The sequence below is a fragment of the Staurois parvus genome, unplaced genomic scaffold (assembly GCF_062004578.1).
Source record: "Staurois parvus isolate SC_StPar_1 unplaced genomic scaffold, SC_StPar_1.0 ptg000303l, whole genome shotgun sequence".
Lineage (NCBI taxonomy): Eukaryota > Metazoa > Chordata > Amphibia > Anura > Ranidae > Staurois > Staurois parvus.
Window position 1 is genome coordinate 10,980,770 of NW_028318099.1, and position 12,096 is coordinate 10,992,865.

General features: G+C 40.3%; 1 protein-coding gene across 2 annotated transcripts in view; it reads left to right on the forward strand.

Moving 5' to 3' along the window:
* WDR11 (WD repeat domain 11) overlaps positions 1–12,096 on the forward strand; it is a 131,841-nt gene that overhangs the window by 111,509 nt on the left and 8,236 nt on the right. For both annotated transcript variants that reach the window (XM_089683226.1, XM_089683228.1), the window contains exons 23-26: positions 1,199–1,346; positions 6,412–6,507; positions 7,876–8,041; positions 9,739–9,836. In XM_089683226.1, coding sequence (XP_089539352.1) covers positions 1,199–1,346; positions 6,412–6,507; positions 7,876–8,041; positions 9,739–9,836 — 508 coding nt within the window. The remainder of the gene's footprint in view (positions 1–1,198; positions 1,347–6,411; positions 6,508–7,875; positions 8,042–9,738; positions 9,837–12,096) is intronic.

Below are 12,096 nucleotides of genomic sequence, written 5' to 3' on the forward strand. Positions count from 1 at the left end.
AAGGGGGCTGAATACAAATGCACGCCACAGATATTTATTTGTAAAAACTTTTGAAAACCATTCATCATTTTCTTTCCACTTCACAATTATGTGCCACTTTGTGTTGGTCTATCACATAAAATACAAATAAAATACATTTACATTTTTGGTTGTAACATGACAAAATGTGGAAAATGTTTTGCACCTTTTCTTCACTTCTCTGTTGTTTTCCCCTGCATTAGAAAAGAGAGGTTTAATGATTTAGAGTGTAACCTTACATATAGCATGTTTACTTAAGTGTTTGTTTTTTTTCCCTACATCTTTGCTTTATTTAATATATTTAGCAAGAATTTTGAATGTGCTCAGACCTGGTTTAATGTCGTTTTTATTGAAGCATTTGTCTGACAAACTACTTAACTGCTTCCCAACCATGTTATAGCTGAAAGACAGCTACAGCACGTTTGTCCAGTTTTGGGAGGGCTTTCATGGACGTCCTCCCAGAACACATCCCCTGCGTGCCCCCAGCGGCACGCACCCGGTACTGTCGGTGATCGCTGTGTCCTACGGACACAGCTAATCACATGATTAGGTAAAAGACCAATCACAGCAGCATTTACCATGATTAGATATATGCTTTTGGAAAATATATGTTTTTGGGATACAGAAGTTAATTTTTGAGGCTTCATTCAAAAAAGACTTTACAAAAGAATCTTAATTATAAGCAATGACTGTAATATTCAAATCTCAATGACTCTCACCTAAAGGTAACTGTCACTTTTTAAAAAATACATTTTGCTATCCAAGTGCTTTAGATTAGTACATTTTTTTAGACTTTTGTGATTTACTGATACACATGAAGACTGGCTTGATTGCTTGGAATAGAAAACGAGCGGGATGGTAGTGAAGGGTTAGAGACAAATTACTCTTTTATGTTTGATCAGTATGTCTTCAATCATCATTGTTCTATGCAATACAAAAGTTCAGCCAAATTGTTTGAAAATCTTTATTATCTGGAAGCTCCATCTGTAGGTGGCTTAAACAGGACAATACCTTCCTATGATAGAGCCTGCCTGGAGAGCACACCACTACCTGATTGCTACTCTTCAGCTTTGATCCAGACCTTCTAGACAGGGCAATAAGAGTACCTGTCTTCTTGTCATGCTTCCTTACTGTTACTGTGTATACAGTTTGTAATGATTAACTTACATCTCCCCTGCAGGTTATATGGTGATGAATCTGAGCTTCATTTTTGGACAGTGGCTTCTCACTATCTACAGGTTTACCAAAGTGATTCACCTCATGCCAGAGTCCCAGGAGACCCATTGGACATCTGTTACGACCTGTTATGTGAGAATGCTTACTTCCAAGTAGGTTGTCTATGATTTTTTTTGTCTGAGTATGGATTGATGCTTGTCCCAAGCATGTTTGAAGCTATTTACTGTTGATTGGCTCACTACCTCTGCTGGAAGTTTATTCCAAGCATCAACTACTATTTCAGTAAAATAGTACTTTCTGAAATTAGTTTTGAACTTTCCTCCAGTTAGTTTAAGGTGATGTTCCCATGTTCTTGATTTTGGTTTCATGTTGAACATTCTGCCCTCCTGAACCTTATTCACCCCCTTGATTACACTGTTCAACAAATTTTTATTCTTTGCCAGTTTTGGAAACAAAAGGATCCATTTCTTAATGAATTTCACATTCTGAGTTCAAATATAACAATGAAATTTGTCAATTGGCTCTAGTTTTTCTGTAAACGGAAAGTTTTCTACTATAGGCGTAATGACTACATAATGCACAATAATTATATAGATAGATGTCTTTCCACAAATATAAAGCAAGTGATATTGACTACATAATAAAGCCTAAATGGCATAATATATTGCATAGGATTACCAAGAAAAATTATAGCCATAAGCTAAGTTGAATCATTTTAATACTTAGGATTCTCACTAGTTTTGTCTTCAGTTTGTGTCGGTTTTGCTTCTCTTGGCTTTTCTCTTGTATTCGAGGAAAGGGCTATCTCTTACAACTGCACGTGACTACACGCTTCAGGTTCTTCCTCACTTGACTCAACCACGAAGGATACTGGTGCTTTAGGAATTGGTAGCCCCTCTCCATGAGGAACTGGACGTATTGCCGATGGAATATTTGGATAGTGCACAGATAACTTTTTCTTCTTATTTAGCCCTTTTACAATTGGAGGCACCATACAAAAGTAACAATTACTAACATGATCTGTTGGCTCTCTCCAAATCATTGGCACAGCGAAAGGCATAGATGCCTTTTTTCCATTCAACCATTGCTCCAGTGCCGTCCCACAAGAATTGCAGCATATATGTGGTGCCCAGCTCTTGTCCTGGTCTCCTATCTTGCAGCCAAAATACAAGTTGTAGGCTTTCTTAATCATTCCTGTTATCCTCCTTTTTTGTGAGATAAAAGTTATTTCACCGCAGATATAGCAGAAATTATCTGCTTTATTCACACAAGTTCGAGGCATTACTGAGCAGCCTATATAAGCATAAAATGAAATGTAAAGACGCTGTCGAACTACAATCAGCTACAGATACTGCAGCTTTTATGCAGTGAAGTGATGCAATTAAAGGCTAATAATGCATCATCTCAGTATACATGCAATTTTCTATTGGTCACCAGTATCAATTGCGCAATATGCAGCTGAAGTTGCATCATAATTTTGAATGGCTTACGTCATTAGATGGGTGAATATATCATGGAAACTAGAGCCAATCAACATTTTTTAGGGTCATTTTCGTTTTCAGCACCCCAAAATTATGTAAGATTAGCTAATTTTATGCCCAAAACTTTTTACCTGTTGAACAGTGTTATTTAAAGGTTGCAATCATGTCTCCCCTTTCCCTGCTTTCCTCCATACTGTACATGTTAAGTTCCTGAAGTTGCTCTTGATATGTTTTATCCCTCAAATCTTTCACCATTTTTGTTACCCATCTCTGGACTCGTTCTATCTTATCAATATCTTTTAGTAAGTGAGGTCTCCAGAACCGGACACAGTATTCTAAATGAGGTCTATCTAAAGATCTATATAGAGGAATCAGGACCTCCTTCCTCCAGCTGGTGTCCCCTCTAGTGAGGCATCCTAAAATTCTATTAGATGGCCAAATTGTTTGCTCATTTTGCAATCATCTGAAATAGGTACCCTCAAATCCTTTTCCTCTGTAGTGTTGGCCAACAATGTACCCCTAATGTTGTACTTTCTCAAGGGATTCTCTTTCCCTAGGTGCATGATTTAACATTTAGAAACACTGAACTGCAATTTTCACTTTTTTGACTAATCTTCCAGCAATGCCAAATCATGTTCCATGTTACAAACACCTCCAGGGATATCAACCCTATTGCACGCTCTTGTATCATCAGCAAAAAGACATACCTTGCCCAACAAACCTTTCGTTATATCACTTTCGTTATATCACAATCGATGTCATTCAGGTAAATGCTTGCTTATAGCAAAGTAATGCTTTGCTATAAGCAAATTTGTGTAAAAAAAAAAAAAATACTGATCACTTCCCCAAAGTAGTACAGTATTACTATGGTAACATTGTACTACTTTGGTCATAGTGCAATATGAAAAAAAAAATCTTTAAAAAAAAAGAAAACAAAATGTAATAAAAAATTTAAAATAATAAAAAAAATAAAAAAAAATTATATATATTTTTTTCATACTGTCACCAGTCAGTGTCCCTGATCACCGCCATGCCAGTTATATGATGACGCTGTACTGCACTGGTGACAGTATGTAAAAAAAAAATAGTGAAAATAATTTTTTGAATTTTTTTCATTTTCTGAAAAATTATGACAAAAAAAATACAACTTCAAAAAACTCGCCATGCCTCTTATGAAGTACGTCGGACTGTCTACTCTGCAAAAAGGGGTAATTTGGGGGATATCTGTACTGTTCTGACATTCTTGGACCTCAAGAAATTAGATTGGCTGTCAGTACTTCAGGATTGATCAATATTCAGATCTATACCATAGTTTGTGAACTCTATAACTCTCCTACAAACTAAAAAATACATCCTAATTTGGGTTATTTTCACCAAAGACATGTAGTAGAATACATCTCGGCCTAAATATATGAAGAACAATTATTTATTTGCAAACTTTTATAACCGAAACAAAGAAAATGTGTTTTTTTTTTGTTTTTTTTAAATTTCGGTCTTTTTTTGTTTATTTTGTTAATTTAGCAAAAAATAAAAACCCCAGCGGTGATTAAATACCACCAAAAGAAAGCTCTAGTTGTGTGAAGAAAATGATAAAATTTTAGTTTGGGTACAATGTTGTACAAGCGCTGAAACCTGAAAAATGGCCTGGGCAGGAAGGTGTAAAAGTATGGAAGAGGTTAATCTTTAACCGAGCCAGTTCCTCTGCTACCTCTGTCTCGAGAAATCCTAAAAATGATCCATCATTACTAGAACCAATATGATTTCCCAACTTATTATTGTTAGTATAATTTATTTCTGAGAAGACTGAACAAAAGTAATTGTTTAAGTGGTTTGCTACATCCAGGTCTCCCTTAACCCCTACGTCACACAAATATGCGGCCTCACGGAACTGGGCTTTTTTCTGTGGGGCCGCATATTTGCGTACCTGTCTTTGTGCTGGGTGCGCGCTGATCGGCGCGCTCCCAGCACAGAGACCGCGGTGTCACTGAGAGCCCCGCGTAACGTTCTAATGATTGGGACCCAGGACTCCCGATTCCGGGTCACATGATTGCTGTGATAGCCTCTGATTGGCTATCACAGTGATCAGTCACTGTAAAACCCCGCCCCCTTGCTTTTTTCTCTCTATGAATGGAGAAGAGAGATACATTGTATCTCTTTAACTTCTGGGTTTGAAAATCCTCCTGGGTTAAAGAAAAAAAAAATTAGTTAAATATTAAAAAAATAAAGAAAAATACCTTGATTAAGGTTTGATGTAGTTCAGTGCCAGGGTTAGTGTTTGGGTCAGGGTCAAAGGTCAGGATTAAAAAACAATTGGTGTCAGTTAGTGTTAATGTCAGTGTGTTTTAGGTAAAAAAGACAAAAACAAAATGCCAATTGGCTGCAGTGCTGATCAGTGTTTTTTTGACAGCGAAGAAGACCCCGCTGTCAAAATACAAGAACACATCAGGGAGAATTTGTGAAAGTGTCTGTCATGCATTCTAAAAGTGAAGATTGCGCCAAATTCATGTATCTGCCTAGAACTAATTCCTGAATTTGGCTTATGCTTTGCCGATTTTAGAATGCATGTGAGACTCTTTCGCAAATTCTGTCCGAGTCTGAGTTTTTCTCTGTATGCCAAAAGGGAATTGGTTTTAATTAGCTCCACTTTTACATTTGGCGCGTTCAGTGTGACACAATGTACAAGTGGTGCATTCAATGCAACACAATGTAAAAGTGGTGCATTTTAGGTGGAATTTGGTGCACGAGTCGCTGTCAGAACCAAAAGTGCTGCAAATTCTTCTTTAATTTGGTGCAATACATTACCAAGAGAAATGAATGCCAAGCAAGTTGAGCAGCAGTTTAATCAAATTCCTTCTCATAGAATATTTATATTCACCATAAAATCCTTTTCTTGAAGTCCATAGAAAGGACATAGGTCCCACATTCTTTCTTTTGCTGAAGTCTAAACCTCATAGTATAACCCAAAACTTTTACTTTCTGTGTCTCTCGATGGACTCCAAAAAATTTTGTTACAGTGAATACAAAAAAAAAACTTTTGAGTGTTGGACTTTCAATGTGGGACAGGTAACATTCAGGACCAGTTCACACCACATGCAGTCCAATGCATTTTTTTTCCCCTGCAACAAAAACGCATGGATAGTCGGTTATATGGTTTCCAATGGCATAGTTCACACCAGTACAGTCAGTTCCAAAAAAGTGTGTTGGAACAAGCTGCATGTTTTCTTCACTGAACTGTACTAGAATGCGGTAAAACGCATCAAAATGCACCAGAACGCACATGTCTTTATTTAAGGTGAAGAAAAAAGAGGGGAAAAATTGCACCTTTAAAAACGTGTATGCAGAAGCGCATCCGAAACGCGTTTCCATGGTATGAACCAGCACTTAGTGCTAATTAGCTAAGCCATTTGGTTATGTTAAGGATTGAACATTAGGTTTAGGGTGAAATGGTTGTGAGAGGTGCAGTGTTATGGTGTTATTTTAGGGGTTGGGTTATGATTTAGGGCTTGGTAGAGAAGGGGGATGTCATGTGAGAATGTATTTTCTTTTCACTTTTCTTGGCTTTGAAACATAATGTACGTAATGCAGCCTACAGTTACTTTTATTGGTTTATTCCCATGAACATTTTCTTTATTCTGTATTTAGGCGCAATGAATGCCAAATGGTGTGCTCATACCAGCATTCATAAAATGATGTCTATGTGATTTCTGTACATCCTTTTCTCTACCTTTACCTGCAGAAATTCCAGTTGGACAGAATTTGTCTTCAGGAAGTGAAACGCTCCAGTTATGAACATACCAGAAAATGTGCTGACCAGCTATTGCTACTAGGACAGGTGAGTTCACAGATCACAGACAAGTTTACCACTTTTGATATGTCATTTCATTGCATTATGATGACTACGTTTGTTAGCTTTTCTGGAAACCAAAGGGCTTAAAGCGTAGGTCCAGCCAAGATAAAAAAATAAATAGAAGTCAGCAGAAAAAACTGTAGCTGCTGACTTTTAAAAAAAACATACACCCACTTCTCCCTCAATCCCGTGATGTCCTGTGTCCCCGGCACCAGCATCTTCAGTGTGGGTGCCAACTGCACTTGCGCGAGTAGCACTTCGCTTTGTGAATGGTCCTCTAGGCACTCACAGCGAAAGTGGGAGGGGGGTACCTATCAAATTTTGGTACCCCTTTCCCCTACACTCCCCAAAGGTGCTAATCCTTAAAGGGGAGTGGGTGGCAAAACCTTAAATTGGAACTTCCCTTTTTGGGTGGAGATCTGCTTTAACAGGGCCAGCTTTAAAGGAGACCTGTACTGAGGGAAACATGTAGGCCGTTGCCAATCTCCTGAAAATTCAAGTTGTCTGGCAGTCCTGCTGACCTCTGATTCAGACTTAGAACAGACATGCATTAACTAAAGTCAGAACCCCTGATCTGGAGTTTGTCAGTGACCCAGAAATTAATGACGACAGTCAAGCAAATGGAATTTTCAGGAGGGGGTCAGCAATGACATTTTCTTATGACAGGTGCCCTTGCTTGCTACAAAGCATTCTAACGCCTTGCAGGTAGTCATCCCATTTGCAGCACTCTGGTTTTAATGTGCCACAAATAATCTAAGCAAGTGGTTACATCACTCAGTAGCATCAGATTAATGAGACTGAGTGAAATGGGCTGAATTACGTGGATGATTTTTAGACTGTATTTCTTAGTATATATTTTACACCCTTCTGAATCTCATTTTACTGCATAATATGCCTAGAACTGATGGTACACTTCATATAATTTGAATGGAATATTTTGTATGGAAAAAATTATCTGCATTTAAAAAAGCAATGCTCCATTTCTGCCAGCACAGCAAATATATGTTCATTTCAGAAAAGCTATGGTGCGTCACTTTGGTTTTTAAACTTTTTCACAGTCTGCTTGTTTGGAGCTAGCTGAGTTTATAGACTTATAATCTCAAAGATGTATTTGATACATAAAATACACCAAAACAGCTGACTTTACTGCATCATAGAACAGTTATCAGGCTTATGCAAAGGGCAGAGCGTGGCGGTGCAGAAAAATTACCTGTTTTCTGGCCATAATAAAAAAAATAAGCGATTGCTGTGAAGTACTGCACATGGCACTACCTTATTGAGGAAAATATTTTTGTCCAGTTTACATAATTTATGTCTGTATAGGGTAGTAACTTTCAGAATCTCTTTCTACAGACTGACAGAGCTGTACAGCTGCTACTAGAGACCAGCGCTGACAATCCGCAGTATTACTGTGATTCACTGAAGGCCTGTCTGGTGACCACAGTCACTTCCTCTGGACCTTCTCAGAGCACCATTAAACTTGTGGCAACCAATATGATAGCCAATGGAAAACTGGCAGGTGCGATGTTTTTTGTCTACAGTACTAGCTAGAATAAACAAGCAAATCTATTGATATTGAGAAACTGCATAATTCAACTGATTTTTGTGCTTTATTTTCATTACTTAATGTAATGAAAATCAGTTATGCGTAAGTAAAGCAATCAACTCTTATTTTGCTTCCTGTTGGTCTGTTAAATATATCATTGGAAACATTTTGTTATATTTGTTTGAAAAATGCAAAAAAAATCCTGTTGAGAAATTCACTGTCCTGTGTCTTCTCCACACTTTCCTTCCTAGTTCTTATGGGCTACAGAATGGTAAGCCTTTAGTGTTGTAGAGATCTGAGAGTAGTAGTGGTTGAGTAGTTTAGCAAATGACATTGGACAGGCCTGATACCACTCCGTCCACAATAAAGCTGGGTGTTGACAACCCACAACAGGACTTAAATGGAAGAGTGCATTTATTTCTAACAGTTATTTTTCTGTACTTGCAGGGTCTTAAATTGATAAAATATGGAGACATGTGCATGTACTGCAGGGTTTTTTTTTGCCTTAACGTACACTTTAAACACTACCAGGACATCAGGCATTAAAGTTAGCCAGCACCTTGTTTTCTTTTTAATTTTGATAGTAAGTTTTTAGCGATGTGCACTCATTAAGATGCCCTCTTACTTCCTGTATATGTGATGGTGTTGCAGCAGTAAGTGAGCAAACTCAACAAGGATGCAGACAGCAATAAAAATACTTTTATAATAGAGTTGGAAAGGATTAGAAACATTGTCAGGTTTTCATTGTTGTCTGTGTCCCTATATGGATATTTCCATACCTTCCTGTCCAGGGGACACATTAGCCAGATCAGGAAGTAAATGAAAATCTTCACAATGTGGATCAAAACTGCAGTAAAAACTTGTCATAGGAACTAATCAGAATACACAATTTTCAAAATGACAAAAACAGTTTAGCTGGGGTTGGGCCTAAAGCTCTAGTCACACTGGCATTAAAAGCAGGCGTTTGAGCCGTAGTTGATAATATGGACAGTGAGCTGGACTGTTCACATTATCCAAATACTCATTTAGGTCACTGCGCTTCAAAAATGAAGTTACATGTTGCGTTTGGAAAGAGTTGAAGCATCTCAACTCCTTCCATTCAAGTCTATGGTAATGTGCCATAAATGCACTGGCGGTGTATTTTCAGTAGGCATTGTTCACTGGGGCAAACAATGTGTCTCTGGTGCATTTGAAAGTAATGGTTTTGCACAGAGTGTCCCTGGTTCTTATCTTCTGGAGTCCCCTGTCAGTGCTCCTGGCTCCTCCCCCTCACCAAGTCTCCACCATAGGAAGTTGCATCCTCATACGAGCTTGATCCTGAGTCAGGTTGTTGGCATCTTTTCACACACATATTTCGGCTTGGCCCCGACCTGGCTGTCAGCTGACAGGTTTTGCCTGGCAGCAGTTGTAGCCAATGGCTTCGCTACTCTCAAGCAAGCCTGTGAGAGCGGGGAGAGGGGAAAAGAGCTGCTGCAGATGTGCACAGTGCTGGATGGAGATTAGGCTCAGGTAAGTATTTAGGAAGGGAGCTGCAGGGGAGCTACTTATACCCTAATGTAAAAAACCTTTTACCTTTAGAACTTCAACACCTGGAAAGGCTGGCTAAAAGTCCTTTTGGCGATACATTATAGGCAGGAAAAATTGATAGTTGTTCTGTTTTTTTTTCACAGAGGGAGTGCAGCTACTGTGCCTGATAGACAAGGCTGCGGATGCCTGCCGTTACCTGCAGACGTATAATGAGTGGAACCATGCAGCATGGCTTGCCAAGGTTAGTAGTAGCACCCAGGTTCCATAGCAAGAAGTTTTATAAAAGGTCCCACCAGATTGCAGTACTCATTTATAGTGTGCTGGAGAGGATTAAGACCCCATTCTCACTTGTGAATGAGTCTGTTTGCGATTACCTGCAGGACACCCAGTGGGGGTTCCCTGTGATTTGCTGCCGATGGGAAACGCCATTAAAGCAATACAAATAGCAGACATTTGCAGCCCATCACATATAATCTCTCATGCTGCAATTACTGTGAATGTTCGCCCCTGGAGGCAGGCTGCTTGCATGCAGGACCAGTCATTCAGAGGTGATAGCTGCATGAGTGATTACATGCGATCGGCCACAAATAGCTGCAGGAGCAGTCAGTCTCCTATTGATTTCATTGGGGTTTCCTGCCTGCAGCTTATCACCATAAACCACTGCTGGGTCTCCTGCAGCTTACTGCAAAGGCAAATTTGCAAGTGTCAATGGGGCTGTTTTTAAACTGGAGAAAAAAAAAATAGCTTTTTACCTCTTCTTATTTTAACAGTGTAGCCAAGCAGATCAGAGAGCTGCTTTGCATTCTTTTTGTATGATGTACAGCCCAGCCTAGGAAACAATTCATGCTGAGCCATGCAGGTGCTGGTAGACTATGGCTATGTTGCATCATGTGTAGTGGTAGCCTCTGCACTTCTGCTAGAACAGGTACTCGAGGAGATCTCTGCATTGGAAGGGCCTGGAACTGCAATTATTATTATTTTTTTTTTTCTAAAAGGTCTTGATTTGCTGGATAACAATCCTGGTAAAGGACCTATACTATCCTTTCACATGTTCACTTGCCAGAGCCTGTTACCCCCAGGTATGGGTATTGTATGCCGTTTCCACAATGTAGTGCTAGGTTCCTAAGTGGCCAGTCACCCAGCCTGAGCACTGGATTGCTAGAGAGTCTACACAAACATGTGTAAGTCCTTTCTGATTATGTTTGGAATGCTTACAAGCAGGGCTTTTTCTCAGCCAGAACATAGCAAAACAAAGCTCTACCACCTCCGGCGCTGGCCCCTTGCCTGCCGCTCACTACAGCTTCTGTGTGTACAAGTGACAGAGCCCCCCCTCCTGGCGGTGCGCACAAAACGCTCCCTGCCCTGCATATTCCTCTGAGAGCAGAGGTGGGGGTGGGAAAGGGATCTACTCTAAGCTCCTGGCAACAGCTCCTCCTGAAGCTATCACACTAAGGCTACGTTCACACTAGCGTTGTGTGCAGGCGGCAGAGAGGCGTTTGGGAAGCGTTTTTACCACTTCCCAAACGCCTCAGACAATTCTGCTCATTGCAGCACATGGTGCTGTTCTAACGGGAGCCTTAGCGTCGCGTTGCAGCAAAATGGATGCCTCTGGTCGAGTCAGGAGGCCTTGAAGCCTCCTATTCTAGTCTATGGTGCTGCTCCGCAAACGCCTGGCCGGCGTTTGCGGCGCGGTTGTGGGGCGTTTGCAGAGCGGTAACACCATTTAAACTTCATTATAGGTGTTTGCGGAGCTTTTTTAACGCTCGGCAAATGCCTAGCAACTGCCGCTGAACCACTCATGCGGCTTTTGCCGAGCGTTAAAAAACACTCCGCAAACACCGGACCAACGCTTGCCAAACGCTATAGGGGCGTTTGGCAAGCGTTGGTAAAACAGTCAAGTGTGAACGAGCCCTTATACTGTAAGTTGTAGCAACTCTTCTGCAGCAGTCCCTTTCTCTGCTACTCTTTGTAAGTGGGGGTGAAGACAGAACAGAAGGGGGGAGAGGGTGGGAGGAATTTGCCCTGTGAGATAAGCACTCCTAAGCTCTGCATCGTGTGTAGTGCACACCTGCGCGCTGCACCAAGCACATGCCTGAACCCTGTGTGTATTGCACTCCTGGTGTTTAACAATACCTGCTTAAAACCCTCCCAGTGCAATTTGGCCACACCCACCCTTCAATGCCATGTGCTTTCCCCCTGCAGGGGTGGGTGTCAGGTTGAGTTCTATATAAAATTTGGATTACCCAATCTTTAAAAATAAATGAATCGTTTGAGCTGGCAGCATTGAGTAACAGCAAGGCATAGCATATGGAATTAGGCAGGTGGACTTTTTAACCAGAAGTTAAGAAAGGGGGGGGTCCGTCAGTATTACCTATACAGTGGACAAGTGGGACAGACAAGGATCGATAACAGCAGAGCAGACCAATAAATCCCACCCCAAATTTAAAGAAAAAAACAGCAGTTGCCTCCAGGTTTCAGGGATGCTATATAGTAGCATGTAA